Below are 19499 nucleotides of genomic sequence, written 5' to 3'. Positions count from 1 at the left end.
GGCGGGAGAGTCTTGGTGCTCAGCCTCGGCGGTGCCGGAGAGATCGGCGACGCTCAATGGCAGAGGATCGCTTACGGTTCCGTCTCTCGGTTGCCGATCGCTCGCATTGGAATCTCGTGGTCGCGTGGTAACACGCTTCGCGTCGGTGTGGTATCATGCTTCGCGTAGCGCGACTCCGACGAGATAGAGCCTGGCGGGAGAGTCTTGGAGCTCAGCTTCGGCGCTGCCGGAGAGATCGGCGACGCTCAATCGCGGAGGATCGCTTACGGTTCCGTCTCTCGGAGCGACGAAGACGACGATTGATTTGCCTGGATTTGAAGAGAAGGAAGGTCTTCCCATGGAAGCATTTGCTAAAGTTCAGGAGATGTTTAGCAATGTGGATTGGCTAGATGTTTAGTTAATCTAGTTTACTAAGTAAGTTAATATGATTAACTAACCTATAATTAAGCTAATGTTCACAATTTGTTGGGAATTTTGTTAGGTAATCTAGTTTACTAAGTAAGTTAATCTGATTAACTATCAGATTTGAACATACATTAAATCTGAATTAGTTGGTGAAATCTGTTGAATGTTAGTTAATACAAAAACCTAACTAAGTTAATCTGATTTACTAACAAAAAAATTGAATCTAGAAGTTGTAATTTGTGATGAATCAACGACAAAAATTAGTTAATTGGATTAACTAACCAATTTTGAACAATTGATTAATTAATCATACTAACTAACTGACATAGTTAATCTGATTACCTAACTTAGTTAATCAAATTAACTAATAGACATAGTTAATTCGAAAAAAATCAAGAAAAAAAATTAGTTAATCAGATTAACTAACATTCATGGTTAATCAGATTAACTAACATTCATGGTTAATCAGATTAACTAACTTGATTAATTAGATTAACTTAAAAAAAAAATTTCCTAAAAAAAAATTTAGTTAATTTGATTAACCAACTTGGTTAACCAGATTAACTCCGAAATTAACTTAAAAAAAAATTCCTAAAATTTTTTTTTTTTTGAAAAAAAAATTAGTTAATCTGATTAACCAACTTGGTTAACCAGATTAACTCCGAAATTAACTTTAAAAAAAAATTCTAAAAAATTTTTTTCCTAAAAAAAAAATAGTTAATCTGATTAACCAACTTGGTTAATCAGATTAACTTCGAAATTGGAAGGGTAATGTTGGAATTTTGAAATTATTTGGGCTAGATACCAAATTTATTAATAATTGGGCTATTATTTTAAAACCTCTCTCCTGAAGTGGCTACTTCTCTACCTGCCCCGACAACATTTATAGGAGATAAAAGGTTCAAGTTTTATATAAAAGAAAATTTTAAATTGATATAGGAAAACCCAACCCCTAACTTATGACTGTATGTGTGTATATAGATGATATATAAAAGAAATAACGTATGCATATATAAAGTGTAAGAATAAAGTAAATATTATTAAATAAAATAGAGGTACTGTAGTTACTACAGTATTTTGGGGGTTTTATTTAATTATATAGGATAATTTCAACTATTGTAAAAAATAGCAACACTTATGTAATTAACACTACATTACAAAAATTTCATAGACAGTGTTTTGACATTTTCTTTTAAAAAATAAATTCAGTAGATTTGAAGGATATCATAGTTTTCAAGATGGCCCATGGGGAACAAGATCTGTTGTGATAATTCTGCAAAGCTAAATAATGAGATTTTTAATCTGAAATGACTAGCCTTCAAAATTCAAAAACCCTAAAATTATTTGGATGGCGAGCTCTTCGAGGCTTCTGAAAGATATCCAATTTTAATATCTTCCCTGCAGCTATGATCAGCTGGAAGTCTTCTTAAAAAAATCAAAGGGCTTATCGAAATTTCCAGTTTCAGCAAAGGGTTATTTTTACTGAATTGCATATTTTTTTATACAACTTTGTGGTATCACTCGTTTTTTTTTTGTCTTTCTACCAATTCCTGTCGAAGTTCGAAATGTTGTTTTTGATACCATTTCGAATCTTTTGATTTACGAAAAACTGACACATCGATGAAAAATCGAACGAATAAAATATGAAAAAAAACAATTGATATTCTATTTTCAAATACCGTTTCTATGAAAAACCGATATACCGACGAAAAACCGAATGAAAATAATATTACATGATATGTTATGTTATGTATATATAATATCTTTCAATTTTTAAACTTGAAATTTATGTCAACTAGATTATATAATCTTCAATACCTAATTGATTTTGCATCAAATATAATGTCTAATATGCACAATTTGTTAATTTCAATCACAGCTAATGTATTTATACCCAATACATATATATAGTTGTATAAATATTTTTATATACATATATATATATATATATATATGTTTTATTTTTTAAACGTAGGTAAAATTTATGTCAATAATACTTTTAAATTTATATGTAACACATTCTTTTATAAATTAATACCTAGTATTTTATAAATTTAATATTATTTCTTTTTTATATTGATTTTTATATTATAATTATTGATTTACATAATTTATATCAAAACTGTACAACTATTTTAAAATGGCAACTTGATTGGGTGGGAAGTGGTTTTGCTCCCATAATGTAAGGGCCTGAGTTCAAATCTCAGCCAAGCCAAATTTTCTCTTAATTTTGATAACGAAATTCAGAAAAAAAAAACGACAACAAATCGAAAAACAACAACAAATGAAAAGAAGCTTTTCGCCAGCCGTTGAGGCTCTGGCAGCGGTGTCGATGCCGAATTCCGACGAAAATCGTCGTCATTTAGAACCTTGGTTCATGCGTGGCTCATATATATTTTTAATTGATGCACACATTTATTATCAATGAAGTTATAAGAAATATGTTTAAACTTTTTTTTTAGAATAATATAAGAATTTTTTTTTTTTTTATAAGTGTGGAAAGTTCAAACAGCTTCAAAATATAATATTAGAAACAGCATAAATTAGTAAAAACTTTAACATTCAAAGCTAAATTGCATTTTTTAGGGAATCTATATTCATTTTAAGGACATAATAAAATAGATTGTTTAACTAGGGATTATAATAATATTCTTGTATAAATCAAAAGGGAAAATGGTACCCAAACCAAACATAAAAAATAAATTTATGTTTAAATGACATAAAATAAGATAATATTGTTTCTTATAATCTTTAAATGCAAATTTTCCTCTAAACTTTACATGCGATAATGATTTTCTAACATAATATATGAATCTCAGAGTTTTGCCTCTTAAAGAAAGTGAATAAAACTTTGTATTATTGAGCACAATTTATTAGCCCAGTCAATAACTTTTTTCGCTTTAATTTGTATATCTTCACACCATGAAAGTTGCATTTGTGATCAAAAGGTCATCTTTACTTGTTGGTTATCTTCAAATGCGCCCATGCATGGTGCGCGTCGCTGCACATAATTACATGTTAATTTGTAATTGATAAAAACCAAAAATAAAAATAATAATGCTAAGGTAGGCCACGTGAGTGTTAGCAATATTATAGTAATATTGACGTAAATAAAAGACAAATTGCATGCATGGAAAAGGTACACGTAAAATAGATTACAAAAACCCGGTTACACCTTTATACTAAGAACCGGAAAACAAAAATAGGTCGAAAAGTCGAGGCCCGTTGGACGGTCTCCTTGAAGCTTTTTATCGCTCTCCCACAGGTGCTGGAATTCGTGAGCGAAAGCCTCCCAGGATACAACGACTTCAGAGGCAAGGTGAGCACCAACCACTTGACTCTCTCGGCGAACTAGAACCTGCGAGAATACTATCACCAAGACAAAGAAAATTTTCTGGGAACAAGAGAGAATCGGGAACAGTGGGGAATATTTGGAATTTTCGAGTTAAACTGAATGAGAGCTTAGGACCTCTTATATAGGCCAAGACAGCGAATTTGAACCAGCCATCAAAACGCCCAGCCTTAAAAGAGTTTAATGCTCCTAATGAGGCCATTAACGCTCGGTTACAAGCCAACGTTCGCTCCTAATGAGGCCATTAACGTCGTGCCTTCATGGCGCATTGATGCACGGTTTCATGTTTAATTCCCAACCATAACGCGCATCATGAGGAATTAAATCAATAAGAAGTGAAATTTGTAGTAAAAAGAAAGCCCGAGACCGAGACAATTCCCGAACCCGAGCCCGAGCCCGGCCCGGCTCGGCGGCGGCGCGCGTGGGGTTAAGAGATAACCCACCCACACTCTCCTCTCTTGCACTTGCTTGACCACTAAAGAGAGAGGATAGTATATAAACACTACCACAACACACATCCCCAACCAATGTGGGACTCTTGGTTTTCACTTCCACAACACAACAACAATTGTGTTTCTTTAGCCTACTTTGAGCATCAATTTCTCATTCATCTTAGGTCCGATTTTGGCAAACAAATATTCGATTTTATAACCCTCGTTACGAGGAATCCGTATCACTTGGAATTATTCAATTCCGATGAGTGGAACCCACTCAACTTGTTGCCACAAATCAGCCATCCACAAGATAATAAATAAAATTTATTAACACATTCCAACAGTGAGTTCTTTAAAATTTTATTTAGCCAACATTTCAACTATTATAAAAAAAAATTGCAACAGTACTTATGTAAACGTGGCAGCTTATAACTAAGGTGTATTTACTATAACAACGTTCTATTAACACAGATTACAAAATTTTGATAGCAAGTGTTTTGACTTCTCTCTTAAAAATAGATTCAGTAGATTTAAAGGAGATTTTAATGAACAATTTTAGGATTTTACATCCCTTCTTTTAAGTGGCTATATATCCAAATTAATTTAGTCTAGTAGGATGTGATGAATTTCCTCAAGTGTAATAATAAGCTTTTCAAAGACAAATTGATGTATATGGCTAATCATCTTCATTATATGAGCCCATAATAATAAAATTTCTATATAATAGCTTATGATTAGACAGTTGGTGAAATGAGTTAGTCAGTTATGAGTTTTCGTAGATATATATCGAATTAGCAACACTTTATAGCTTATACATAGTGTTATATTGTAATTCATTTACACTATAGTATAGTGACTAATAATTGAAGGGTATTTATTTTGACTAATAATTCATTTACACTATAGTATAGTGACTAATAATTATAACAACGTTGATTGCATTATTTTGATGGGTATAGTGACTATACCCATCAAAATAATGCAATCAACGTTTTAACTAATAATTGAAGGGTATTTATTCGCTGAATATAACTGTTTCTAATCACGCTTTTTAATTTAACACAACAATTACAGATACTCATACACAATAAAAATTAATACTACAGCACTGCAGAAACTTTATGAGTGTTATTTATTGACCCATCTTCAACAACAATCCATGGTCTACTATAGAACAATACAAAAAAAAAATGGATTTATTATCACTAGAACTTTTTAACACCAGTGACCTTTTCGTTCTCTTCCTTTTCCTTTTCATTCAATTGCTCGCCTCAATTCTCTATCTCCGCCGCAGAGCTTTAGGCCGAGAGTCAAAAAATCTACCACCATCTCCCCCGAGGCTCCCCATAATCGGAAACCTCCATCAGCTAGGGAACGTCCCACACCACTCTCTCCGAGCTCTCGCCGATAAATACGGTCCCTTATTGCATCTAAAGCTAGGTCAAGTCTCAACCCTCGTCGTTTCGTCTCCGGATATTATCCGCGAGATGGTCAAGTCACACGACATTATCTTCTCTGGTCGACCCAAAACCCTAGCGAGCGATATCCTTCTACTCGGCGGCGACGACATCTCTTTCTCCCCCTACGGCGAGTATTGGAGAAGTGCTCGGAAGATTTGCGTCATAAACCTCTTGAGCCTCAAGATGGTAAAATCCTTTAAGCTGGTGAGAGAGCAAGAAGTCGGTCTTATAGTCGATAGGGTTAGAAATGCTTGCCTTAATAATAATAGTAGGGTTGCGATAAATCTGAGCCAAATTATAATTGAAGCATCGGGAAATACTGTCTCTAGAAGTATTTTAGGGAAATGTTATCAAAAGGAGGACGGTTCGGTGAACAAAGTTGGAGAGCTTACGAAAAAAATGTCGACTCAACTTTTGTCCTTCAGTGTGGGAGATTTGTTTCATTGCTTGAGATGGGTCGACGTAGTTAGTGGTTTGGTTAGAAGACTGAGATCAACTTCTAGGGAATCTCTTGCTTTCTTTGACCGTATTATTCAAGAACATAAGGCCTCTAACGGTAGTGGATCGGGTACCGAAGACTTTGTGGATGTTCTCCTTCGGATTCAGCAGGATCCGAATTCTGATTTTGAGCTCACTGAAAAAAACCTTAAGGCACTTATTCAGGTCTCTCTCTCTCTCTCTCTCTCTCTCTCTCTCTCTCACACACACACACACACACACACACACTCACACGCATCGGAAAGAATAACATTAGGTTACGACATAACTTCTTCCATTTTCATTTTGGAGCTTTTCGATAGAAAATAGCTCGAGCAATTAACACTCAATGTAATAATACACCGTAGCTTGAAATTATATTCTTTTTTTTTTAAGACATTAATTTTCATTTTTTAAAACTTTATTTCACATTTTTTTAACCTGTTTTGCTCATTTTCTTTTTTACTTTTTTAATTACAACATAATCTTCGTATCAAGAGTTGAGAACAGCAGTTGACAGGGGGTAACGGTTAACGATTAAACAAACGAGTCAACAACCGGAATATATAAATAAAATTAAATTCAAAAGGTTCATTTTAACTGCCCAGTTAAAACTAACGGATTAAAATCTGGTTAATTCTGGGCAGAAATTTTAAGTGGTTATTATGCCCATTTTTACTAGCATCACAACGTTGATAATGAATTTAACCTTGAACATTGAGATTTTTAATAATGAATTCTCATTAAACTAAATTATATTTGTGTGCAACCTTAAAATCAACTAAAATTGTTAATCATCTAGATAATCTTGAAGTAAGGAATACATATTTATTTATTTATGGGTCCATTAGGTAAATAACCACATTTACAGTAGATATTGCTAAATAATCAACGTTTCGTAAATCTTAGATAAATAACCACTTTCATATATTTACAGACGTAAATCTTAGGTAAATAACTACTTCCATTTATTAGGTCATGTCATCTTTATGATTTTACCTATGATTTACGAAATGTTGGCTATATAGCAATTTCAAACGTTTTAATTGGCTATTTACCTAATTTTTATTGTTTATTTATTGATTCATTAGTATACTTAAACTGATTTAAAATACTTGCTTATGATGTAATTTTATCATAAACATCTTCAGGAGATGGTCGCAGCAGGAATCGACACTACTTCCTCCACGACCGAATGGATAATGGCCGAGTTGTTGAGGAATCCGGCGGCAATGAAGAAAGCCAAAGAAGAGGTCAGAAAGATTTGGGGAAGCAAGAAAAAGATAGACATGAACGACATCAACCGAATGGATTACCTAAAAAATGTCGTCAAAGAAACCCTAAGGCTACACCCTCCGGTACCTCTACTCGTTCCTCGCGAAACCACAGAGATGGCTAAGATTGGACCCTATGACATTCCGACCAGGACTAGAGTCCTGGTCAATGCTTGGGCGATCCAAAGAGACCCGAGTCTATGGGACAATCCAGAGGAGTTTATTCCAGAGAGGTTTGAGAAAAATCAGTTGGATTATGAAGGTGGACATGACTTTCGGTTCATCCCGTTTGGGTTCGGGAGAAGGATTTGCCCCGGAGTGGCGTTCGCTACGTTGAATATTGAATATGTTATAGCCAATATGTTGTATTGGTTTGATTGGAAATATCCAGAAGGAAGAGGATCAGTTGAGGATATAGACATGAGTGAGATCTACGGAATCACTGTTCATAAGAAATTTCCTCTTTATGCTGTGCCAATACAGTTCTTTCCTTCAATGTAGACTTGTACCATCGTGTCCACTTTTATATTTCATCACCACGTTATTTAAATTATTGGCTGTTCTTAGTTTTATATTAAGCCAATGATCATATATATATATATATATATATATATATATATTTATACTTTGTGCTTAATTGAAATGCTAAGTTCCTATCTTTGGTTTTCAAAATGTGTCGCATGTATCTCCAGTTTACTATATATAATAAAGCTACCTTAGAATTCATAATCGAGAAATCAAACAGCACAAATAGAATACAAGTTTTTTGATACTCTTTTAAGTTAACAAAGAAAACCGAGAATCAGCACGAATGGAACAAGAACCGAGCAATGAAAAAATATAAATACCTTCAAACACACAGTACCCTATTTTGTGATGTTAGATTTTTTTCTTACGTAGTTGTTATTTTATTTTTATTTTTGTTTTCGTTTAACATTTTTTTTAGGATCCCAGTCGGGATTAATGTTTAAAAAAAAAAAAATTCTTTATAGGAAAAAAAATTAGAGAAAAGTAGTTAAGCGGAACGAATGAAAAAAAATAAAATTTAATTTGGGTATTATTGAACCTTATTTTCAGAGTATCGGCTTAAAATACTTTCTTGGCCAATAACTCTGACTCTCATTCGTGATTTCGATATGATTGAGTCATTCCTGTTTGACTGGCCGTTAGGTAATTGGAATCGGAATCAGGACATAAATATTACTATTTTTTTTACAAAAAAATTAAGAAAATAGCCAATTTTAACGTTTGACATAACTAAATAACCAACATTTGGTAAATCTTAATCTTAGATAAATAGTCACGTTCAGACGTAAATCTCTAAATAGCCAACGTTTGGTATATAAAAGTGACTATTTACCTATTTACGTCTGAAATTGATTATTTACCTAAGATTTACCAAACGTCGGCTATTTAGCAATTTCAAACGTTTAAGTTGGCTATTTTCTTAATGGACCTTTTTTTTAATTTTTTTTTTACTAATCTTTGTATATATTATTAAATTTGTAACAAAATAATGAAAATCGTGCAAGTTTATTATATAAAAAAATGAGTTTTGTGACAAATTTATAGGAATTTGTGACAAGTTTAGTAATAAAAGTAGAAAAAAAAATTATTTGATTTTGGTTAAAAAAAAAAGAAGATAAAAAAGACATCAAAGATAGTAATATTGATGTCCAATTTACTATGAATAATAATTAGAACACATATTTAGGAAAACTAACATCACTACTTCTCTTCCATATTTCTGACTAAATTTACTCTTTTAAGGGCAGATAAATTCTCTTATACTCATCTTGTTGTTGCTTTTGTTTTTAAACACACAAGTGTATGTATCTTGCTCAAATAATATAGTTTTAAATACAATGAGTGTGGATGTTACGAGGACATAGCATGACTTTCGAATTAACTCAAGTTATTAGTTGTGAGAATGGTAATTTTCCACAGAGATTGCTTCATAAAGTTGATAAATAATGTTTTAGAATAGTACGACTCCCTTGAAGTGATTATGGTTCTGTTTATCATTTATTACATAACTATTTTCTTATTTTTCTGCTTGCAACATCATGCTAGAAATATATAAATTTTACGGTTGAATTAAATTTTTTTTTTTTGGTGAAGTGAAAAATATTGTATTTGATTGTACTATAAAACCAACTTACACTTGTTGAATGCCCTGTATGATCTCTCTATGCATTTCAGATAATACTCATATTGGATTTTATTTTATTTTTTTATTTTTTTTTATTTTTTTTTTACGAAATCTCAATGTGTGACCCATAAAATTCATTGTTGAAGCTTGAATATATAGTTTATTTACGGAATCTCAAGTGTGTGACCCATACATTTATCGACTTAGTATATTAATATAGTGACTCGAGCATTGTATCATTTTAGGGAATGTACTTTCCTTTCTCTTAATTCTCTGTTCAATACCGCAACCATTTTAGGGAATGTACATATAGTGGCTATCAGTTTGAGTTTAAGTAATCGGCTTAATATATTTGGTTCAATACCGTAGATCGGTATACAATCATCACACTTTATCTGAACAGGAAAAAAAGAGAACAATATATATGAAGACAGAACAAAAAAAAAACAGAAACAAAACAAAAGCTATTTGGCTCTGCTTTCGCGTTTTTACGATCTCCTCCTAACATTCCTTGATTTCTTTTGCCTTCTCTTTGTGGTCATTAACTGTAGCTTTTCAATGATCCTCTCAGAAAGCCAGCTGAGATTTCCGTCCAAGTACAGCAATATGTATCCGACGGAGATCCCGATCACGAAACCACTTGCGTAACCCATCATCAGAAGCTTCCAAATGAACCCAATTCTGACGCTCGGATGGTGATCGTCTTCTTCTTCGGGAGGAAATGGATTGGTGGGTTTTCCGCAAGTTTTGGTCAATGGGAACCCACACAAGTTCAATTTTCCCTCGAAGGACTCGTTACCAAACGTGTGGAACTGTCTTCCTTCAGGAATAGCTCCCTCGAGTCGGTTGTACGAAAGGTCAAGCTTTGCGAGAGTTGTTATATCGGCCAACGAGAGTGGAATCTTCCCGACGAGCTTGTTAGAAGATAGGTCTAACAACTTGAGGCTGTGATAGGTGCGTTAATCACGCGTAAAACCCCTATTTCCCGAACCGAAAACCGACGAGTCCTCAAGTATTTTAATGGTTTTTAGTATGTTTTTTAGTAGTTTCAGGTTCAAAAGAGCAATAGAGCGTCTACAATCAATATCGTGGAAAAAGGACGGGATTTGGAGTTAAAACGGTCGAAATAGAGTCAAAAATCACAAGCAAGAAAATTGGAGCCGCGCGCCGCGCAGCCACACCCGCGCGCCGCGCGATGGCGAAATCGAAGACCGCGCGCCGCGCCTAGGCAGTAGCGCACCGCGCATCCCGGGAACGAAAACTCGAAAATCCACAGAGTCTTACGCGCGCTCCGCGCATAAGCTGAATTTGAAGCCGCGCGCCGCGCCCCCTAGACCGCGCGCCGCGCTCCTCTTCGGGTTTTGACGGAGTTACTTTCCGTTTTTGACGTTTTTGAGCGAATCAACCCATTCCAAAGGCCCAATATGCTCCGAAAATCACCCCTAAACCTATATATGTAACTCTAAGCTCTGAAAAACAGAATCTCCTTTTTAGTTTTAGTTTCTCTTTTATTGTTTGGTTGTTCTTGAGAGCTTTTGGAAGAGGAAAAAGGCGTTCTTCAACGGAATTGACAACCCGACGAGTTCTCCTTCTCCGAATTCATTCGTTCTTCTTTCTTTCCTTTCTTTTATTTGTTTTATTGCTTTAGATTATTGTTGAACATCAATTTTATTTAATATGAGTTCTGTTTTGGCTTCAATCTTTATTTTAGTGCTTTTATTTATTCTGTTGTGTTTAGCGTTGATTATGAATTCCATTAGAGGCTAAGTTTCTTATGGGGTTGCGATGTAGCCGGGATTGATAATGGTTGGGGGGTTAGTTAGGGATAGATAATCATTGTTTGCTTCATCATTATGGATTGCTTGATATGAATCGTTCATTATGCGTTCTTATGCTTGATCACCATTAGAACTGTATCTAGGATTGTTTAGCTACTCGAGAGAGAATAAATAATCGTGCTTTTGTTCATGTCTTCATAGTTGATCCTAGGTTTTAAACTCTAGGCAATTTATGTAATCATTTGAACTCTTGTTTCATTGCGTGTGATTGTTTTAATAGGATTAGATGCCGAGAGGATAATAATCCGTCAATTACATAGGTTTGCTAGAACACTCGAGAGAGGCTAGTGAATAATTTTGATAGAGTGAGATTAGCATCCATAGGAGTAGATTTTGTTGATTCAAACCCGAAACCCCCGACCTAGTTAGTTCCGGTGAAATCGTGACCCCTACCTTCTCTTCTTGCAAAACTCATATTTAACTTTCTGCTTTAGTTTTATTATTATTTCTTTTGTTACAACCATCTTCTCAACTTTACTTGGAATTAATTAGCATCAAGTTTTAGAAAATCGCTAGAGTGACTAGTCTCTGTGGGTACGATACTCGAATTTACATTCTATATTACTTGGGCGACACACGTACGCTTGCGTGCGCGAGAAATATCGCAACAGGCTGCTCAAACCTCCCAAGGACGAGGGTATATTATGCATAAGCGAGTTGTGTGAAAAGTTAAGGCCCTTGAGCGATTTGAGCTTCCTGAGCGACTTTGGGATCTGTCCCGTGAAGTTATTCGTGGAGAAATCAATCGCTGTAAAAATGGTTAGAATTTTCACCAACTCGAAGTCATAGCCTTTCATAGTCACCACTATGGTGTCTTGATAGTAGATGAAACCCACACGATTACCCATGTAACTAATCACCCCATTCTCTGTTCCAGCTATCTTCATGGCCGCAAATTTCTCCAAATACTTTCTTGGAAGAGCACCGGTGAACTCATTGTGGGACAAACACATGATTCTCAACTTCTGGAACAAAGATTAATTTCTAGGGGCTCCGTTCAAACCGTGGAACTTGTTATCTCTGAGTACTAGGACCTGCAACAGAGGAAGAGATTCTTGCCAGCCGGGGAATGTATCGTTGAACGCATTGTTTCATAGATCTAGAACTTCAAGATTACTACAGTTCACTAAGGATCTCGAAAGCTGTCCTTCAAACTGGTTCCCATTTAGATTTAAAGTCCACAGTCGATTTCCCTTTGAAAACAATAATGCGGAGATGGTGCCGTGGAGTCTGTTCCTTCGTAGATCGAGGACCGCGAGACGATTGATAGCGCTTCCAATGCATCGAGGGATTGTTCTGATCAAGTTGTTAAAAGATAAATCAAGGGCTGCGAGGGACTTGAGGCCTAAGAGATCAATAAGTTAAGGAACGACCTGTTCATAAGGTAAGAATGAACCCTATCGAGCATAACTTCGAAGAGAAGAGTAGCTGGTAGGTCCAAAGACTAGTCAAACTAGAAAATGTGGCCACATCATAATTTAAACCGCCTGCGAACACGTGCTCAACAGTTACCTTAATAAAAATCACTCTTGAGCGGTTATGCAAAATAACCACACACTTACATGAAACAATGAGATGTTACCAAGTACCTACCACACCATGGGCTTGATCACCCCATGATCTTTAAACTTATCACTATAAAAGAGAAGCAAAGCAACAAAGACGAGAGGCTAAACACAAGTACACATCAGAAGTCTCACCTATGACAAAGCTCTCTAATTTACATTGTCTATTTTACTAGATTCGTTTGTATTTAGAGAAAATCCTGCCTGGAAACTTTATGTGCTTGAGACTTACTGTTCGGAACCTGGTGTTCTTCGCATGATAATTGTTGTAACATTTTTTCAACTAGTAGGTGAAATAGTTTTTTGTGTAACTGATTGGTTTTAGACAAGTTTATCAAGGTGATAATTAAGCCAAAAATCAAACTGTAAGCAATAAAGAATACAACATAATTGATAACCTTATTCGGTGATAAATCACCTACTCTTGAGAAATGATACATCTAGGTGAAAACAATCAACTATATCAATCAGTCAAATAAATAGAAATATTAAGTTTGATGACTCACTCGCAAACACCTATGTCTTTGACTTTTCCAATAGATGTAAATCCGAATGCCCTTCAGATTTGAGACTCCCTCTCCCTATTTCACCAAATTTTCTCCCGAAGATTATTAAGCATGTTATTGCAAACACACGGACTCACAAATTCTAATCAAGGCAGTGATCTAGAAATTCCAAGCACCAAGAGCTAGTTTTCGTTGAAGATCTCCAAGGCAGAGAGACCAGCTCAATGTTTAAGGCAACGTGAATTTTTCCAACAAAGTGAATAGCATAATTCCACCCACAAGGAACTTTATTAGGTTGCCACAGAATCTCTCGCGAATCTGTCATTCTTGGAAATCAAATATCCGAGAATATCTTACCAAATAAGTCAAAATTGGAAATAGGATATTTCTACTTATATGCGCATGGGAGAAAAGTGACATAAGCAACCCGGGTATTAAACAACTTCTTGTAGCTTCGCTCGAACAACCTTTTGTCTATATATATATATATATATATATATGTATATACAAAAGTACATTTTATTTATTTGTTTATGAAACCACAAAATATACCGTTCATTTTGCGGTTTACTCTTTCGGTTGCAATTTACCGACATGCGATACTAACTCATCGTTTTCTTGAATACTTGAGATATATATATACATATATCGGTGCGGTAAGAGGATTAATTAATAGTAGAATAAGAGATGCGGCAATAGCAATAGATAATGAATCTCTTGGAGGACACTTATTCACTCTCATAAATAGGATTAAGATATTTCCTACAACTCATCAAAGGAGCAGATGGTCCATGTCTTCAAGTTTTTGAACCAATCGAAAGCCGACCATGTGAGGATGAGGTAAAAGGCCTAGCACATGGCTGCTAGGGTATTTTTTTTCATCTTAATCCAAGTCTTGTATTGTTGGATGTGGTAGTCATGATCAACTTTTACATTGTATTAACGGGTAGGGGCATCATGAGATCATCAACATAATCATCGTCGAGGACATTGGTGGCAAAAGGAGATGATGCCTCTTCTTCCATTCATGGACAGTAGAGTTTCGACCCTAGCTTTTCTCAGGTTTCCGATTTTGTCCCTGAGACGTTGAATCATGGTCACGACATCTTGGCCATTGGTCAACGATGTTGGGTAGAGTTGTGTTCCATGTGCGATGTTGGGAATTTAGGCGTTTCCTCAAGTCTGCGCTACGGAATCCTCGTTCAGCATCCAAAACTCTCCCTCAGGTCTTGAGTCGCCACTTGAGGGCTTTTAGCGTGCCTCGAGGTTGTGGTCTAATGATTTTCGAAACTTTCAAAGCAATGAAGAAATTATACTTGTAACTTGTGTGAAAATCTTAGCTTGTTATATCGCATAGAAGACCATTTTTAGTCGAAATAAATGGGCTTAAAATTTCAATTTATATCTGAAGAGTACTAGGCACAAAACAAGTTTAGTAGTAATCTAAATCAAGTTTTAGAATTTTAAATATCCTTATGAACCTATCATTTCACTTTGGTCTAGCGCTGTGATCGGTCCGGTCCAAAACCGGCCAAAAAACAAGACCAGACCGCTCAAAATGGTCCACAAAATTACATTAAAATTGTTTTACATAATTATAAAGAAAAAAAACCATTAATTTTCCACAAAAACAAAAAACATATAATCGGACTGTTTGTAATGAGTAGACCGGACCGGATGAAAAAAACCGTTTCAAACCGGACCGGTGGTAAAAAAAACACTGATCCGGTTCGGTTTATGATTTTTACGGTTTTTTTGCCCTGAAGAATACTTGAGAATAAAACTTCGGACTCAAAATTCATAAAATATAACATACATAATTAACATATCAAAATGCGACCACACAACAAAATTTAAAACTAGGAACATCAACGAGTTGAAGAAATGCATGAAATATAAAAGTAAACACGATGACAAGTTTAGCACACTAGACCTATAAACTATTTGATGGCCCGTAACAGTCAAGGGATGAACTGTATTGGCACAGCATGAAGAGGAAACTTCTTATGAAGAGTGAGTCCATAGATCACACTCATATCCATGTCCTTAGCTGATCCGCTTTCTTCTGGATATTTCCAATCAAACCAATACAACATGTTGGCAATCACATATTCAATGCTAGAAGAACCGAAGGCAATTCCGGGGCATTTTCTTCTCCCGAATCCGAACGGTATGAACTGGAAATCATCGCCAATAAAATATTCCAGCGGGTTTCTCTGAAACCTCTCTGGAATAAACTCCTCTGGATCGTCCCATACACTCGGATCTCTCAGGATTGCCCAAATGTTGACGAAGACTCTCGTCTTCTCCGGAATTTCGTAGGGTCCGATCTTAGCCCTCGCAGTGGTTTCACGGGGGATTAGTGGAGCTGGAGGGTGTAGCCTTATGGTCTCTTTCACGACATTTTTTAGGTAATCCATTCTACAAATGTCATTCATGTCTACTCTTTTTTTGTCTGCCGCGATATTTCTGACCTCTTCCTGAACCTTCATCATTGCCACCGGATTCCTCAACAACTCGACCATTACCCATTCTGTCAACACGGAAGTAGTGTCGGTTCCACCGACCAACATGTCCTGAATATATAATAGATTAAACTTAAGGACAAAGTTTGTTTATACTAGTAATGGAATCCACTGTAAGCTAAAAATTGAGTACGTTCTCCATAGTTAGATCCTCGAGTTATTTTCCATTAAAAGCTTCGATATGAAAATGCAACGAGTGAATTATAAGTAGTGTCTATTCCACCGACAGGCAAGTCATGTATGTGTGTATGAGCAACATTTTAAAATGTATCAGTTCAGGCAAGTATATCAATAATAATAATAATAAAAGAGTATATTTTTTCATCATTTTACGGGTTTATTACCCATTTTCTTTAAGTTGATCGTGTCCTACAGTTCTATTCTTATTTTAAGGAAATACTCAGCTCAGTATTATAACTTATATATACTGTAAAAAGTAATTAATCCACAAGTCGTGCAAATAATTCATCCTCTTTGTAGTTGTCGAAATTGTATGTACGCGCGCGCGTGTGTGGGTGTATGTGTGTGTGTGTGTGTGAGAGAGAGAGAGAGAGAGAGAGAGAGAGAGAGAGAGAGACCTGAAGTATTCCCTTTAGTCGTTTTTGAGTGAGCTTAAAATCAGAATTCGGATCTTGCTGAATCTGGAGGAGAACATCGAGAAAGTCTTTGGCATCTGATCCACCACCAAAAGAAGCCTTATGTTCTTCAATTATACGGTCAAGTAAAGCCTGAAATTCCCTAGAAGTTGACCTCCATCTACTAACCAAACCCCTAACCACATCTACCCATCCCAACCAAGGAAACAAATCTCCAACACTGAAGGCATAAAATAGATGTGTCACTTGGTTTGATAAATCTCCGATTTTATCAACCGAACCGTCCTCCTTTCGATAACTTTTCCCTAGAATACATCGACAGCCTATGTTGTTCGTAGCTTGATTCAAAACTTGGCTCAGATTTATGGCTACGCCATTATCATCAAGACAAGCGTTTCGAACCTTACTCACTACGAGCGTGACTTCTTGCTCTATCACGTGTTGAAAGGATTGGACCCTATTGAGGCTCAAGATGTTAACAGCACAAGTTTTCCGAGCTTTTCTCCAATACTCTCCGTAGGGAGCGAAAATAATGTCGCTTGGGAAAAGGATGTCGCTTGCTAGGGTTTTGGGACGATTCGTGAAGGCAATGTCGTTAGACTTTACGATCTCTCGGACAATATCCGGTGATGAAATGACGAGAGTCGGGACTGAGCCTAGCTTTAGATACAATAGGGGGCCATATTTATTGGTTAGAGCTCGGAGAGAGTGGTGTGGCATCTCCCCTAGCTGATGGAGGTTTCCGATTATGGGGAGCCTCGGAGGAGACGGTGGTAACTTTGACTCTTTGCCTAGAGCTCGACTGCGAAGATAGAGAATTGAAGAAAGCAATAGAATGAAAAGGAAAAGGATGAGTGAGAATAGGCCATTGTGGCTTAAAACTGCTTCTAGTGATTGAAAACCCATATTTTCTGACCGTTCTTCAAAACACCGTGGATTGATCTTGGTTAAATAATCCTCAATGTTGCAGAGTTTGATCATTAGTTTATCTTTCAAGACAGCGAAATGCTTGTTTTCGTTCACTGGTGTATTATTATTTTATGAAATGAATAATGACGTGTCGGTAACAGTACAGCATCAGCAAATAAATACCCTTTAAATCCACTAAAGAAAAAGATACCCTTTAATTAAAATAAAATCGCCTAGGCATATGGTCATTTGACTCATGTATATTAAATTTCTAGAACAAAGTTTAAAAACTTGGCCACCATATACCAATGCACACCAATTAACCATAAATCATTCATTATAATAAAGAAATTTGTAACCAACTAAGTGTTGAACCGATTTCTCGTTCCAACAATCTATATGAATGTTATTGAAAGTTGGAGATTCGTATACTTATTTTAAGAAGGAAGGGTCTCAGAATCCGATTATGAAGAAGGGATCGAAATTCGAAGATATCATGATATTAGAGTATAAATATAAAAAGCAGGCGAAAGAAAGATTTCGTTATTAAAATACGAACATAAACAGTACAACGAAGGTGAAACGAATTGGAATCCAGTTAGCAACAGACAAAAATAATAAAGGCCAAGATTTTTGTAAGCTTTTTTCTTCAAAAATAAATTAAAAGTCCCCTTAAAACGAAATGAAACTGGCTTTTATAGCCAACTCGTCGATCATCTCCTTCCTTTAGGTCGTTCCACGTGTACGATCGGGAATAGTTTTCACCTCGCCGATCTCGGGACTCATCCTTCTCTTCAGGTGATTTGACCGTTTCCTTGAAGAAGTGGTACATGCACGCTACTTGGCAGGACCATCCTTCAAAAACGAAGGGATCATGGGCCTTGGATCGAACTGGGCCTCACCGCCTATCCTTGAGGAGAGACTTCTCGTCATCGAACTGGGCCGAGCTCGCCAAGACCTCTAGATTCTTGGGTTGGACTGGGCCTCGGGCCTGACTGGTCCAGTTCGACGTGAGAGGCGATATCTACTCCCACAATCAGTCCCCCAGTATTTTCTTATATTTAGGATAGTATAATATAAAATATAATTTTTAGTCGAACAGAGGTTTCTCTCCTTCTGGTTAGGATTTGACGAGATTTTCGGATATTTTCTCCTTTTGGTTACCTTGGGCCGAGAGTCCAGGACACGTCACCACGCCCGTGCTTTGGGAACCCAAACATTTCCATAATCATCGCGATTATCTCGGGAACCCCAACCGTTGATTTGACGCATAAATAAGGACCCCTGGCCTTCGGATTTCTCATTATAATCCATTCGTTCGCCGCTCCTAAGGTAAAGTCACAATTTTCTTTATTTGTTCTTCTTCCTTCTTCCGATTTTTCTGGTTTAGCCCATTCGCTCGCGCCAAGACCTTGAATTGTCCACCCTCCTTTGTTGTATTAGTGAATCTTTTAGGTTTCTTGAGCCTAGTCGACCCTCGTTCTGGGCTCTTGTCCTTTTCTTTTCCCCCTTCCTTCTTTACGCGAAACCAAAACCCTTATTATTATTATTATTATTATTATTTTTGTGAAAAAATGTCAACTCTTGACAAAAAGAGCGAGGATCCCAACAGCAAGTTGTCGTTACCGTCAACCTTGACGAAGCGCAACCTCGCTGACATGGGGGAGCGTTACAACTTTCCGGATGGGTTGAAAGTGAAGGTGGGAGGCCAGTCCGCTAACCGAGTTATACCTGGGCGTACCGGGTATTTTTCGAGGAGTGCGGGCTGCGCTTCCCGGTGCCCAAACTTCTTATTGAATTCTGCGACCGTCTGGGCCTTCAGTTCACCCAGATGTGTCTGAACTTCGTGCGCTAAGTAATGGCTGTTGTTGTCCAGGGAGGTCGGAGTCTCCTTGGACGTTAATGACCTCGACTGCTTGCTGTCGCGAATCGCAACTCGAAGCATCATCCGATATGCTTCTATTTGGCGAACCGGCCTCGCCAAGGAGTTGTTACCGACCTCCTTG

The 19499-nt window shown here is 36.4% G+C and overlaps 3 protein-coding genes across 4 annotated transcripts; 1 reads left to right on the top strand and 2 right to left on the bottom strand.

Moving 5' to 3' along the window:
- The first annotated feature begins 5277 nt into the window (after positions 1 to 5277).
- LOC149398646 (phenylacetaldehyde oxime monooxygenase CYP71AN24-like) lies at positions 5278 to 7959 on the top strand. Of its 2 annotated transcripts, none has more exons than XM_089615881.1 (2): positions 5278 to 5837; positions 7280 to 7959. In XM_089615881.1, the coding sequence occupies exons 1-2, from the start codon at positions 5382 to 5384 to the stop codon at positions 7901 to 7903; spliced, it is 1080 nt and encodes a 359-aa protein (XP_089472007.1). In that variant the 5' UTR covers positions 5278 to 5381; the 3' UTR covers positions 7904 to 7959. The 2 variants fall into 2 exon arrangements, with proteins under 2 accessions (XP_089472007.1, XP_089472006.1); XM_089615880.1 differs by having other exon boundaries at positions 5278 to 6314.
- Positions 7960 to 10042: 2083 nt separating this feature from the next.
- Positions 10043 to 12345, bottom strand: LOC149398645 (receptor-like protein 43). The gene is made up of 2 exons (XM_089614637.1): positions 11975 to 12345; positions 10043 to 10499 (listed from the first exon to the last, which is right to left on the bottom strand). Exons 1-2 carry the CDS (start codon positions 12343 to 12345, stop codon positions 10043 to 10045), a joined length of 828 nt encoding a protein of 275 aa, XP_089470763.1.
- A 2776-nt stretch (positions 12346 to 15121) lies between these two features.
- LOC149398644 (phenylacetaldehyde oxime monooxygenase CYP71AN24-like) lies at positions 15122 to 17502 on the bottom strand. The gene is made up of 2 exons (XM_089614717.1): positions 16567 to 17502; positions 15122 to 16039 (listed from the first exon to the last, which is right to left on the bottom strand). The coding sequence occupies exons 1-2, from the start codon at positions 17488 to 17490 to the stop codon at positions 15425 to 15427; spliced, it is 1539 nt and encodes a 512-aa protein (XP_089470843.1). The 5' UTR covers positions 17491 to 17502; the 3' UTR covers positions 15122 to 15424.
- Positions 17503 to 19499: the final 1997 nt, after the last annotated feature.

Source organism: Urtica dioica, chromosome 5 (assembly GCF_054948205.1).
Source record: "Urtica dioica subsp. dioica isolate 48M chromosome 5, U.dioica_male_clone48M_v1_H2, whole genome shotgun sequence".
Taxonomy (NCBI): Eukaryota; Viridiplantae; Streptophyta; class Magnoliopsida; order Rosales; family Urticaceae; genus Urtica; species Urtica dioica.
The sequence above is the reverse complement of the archived record's forward strand: the minus strand, read 5'-3'. Positions and strand labels throughout refer to the sequence as shown.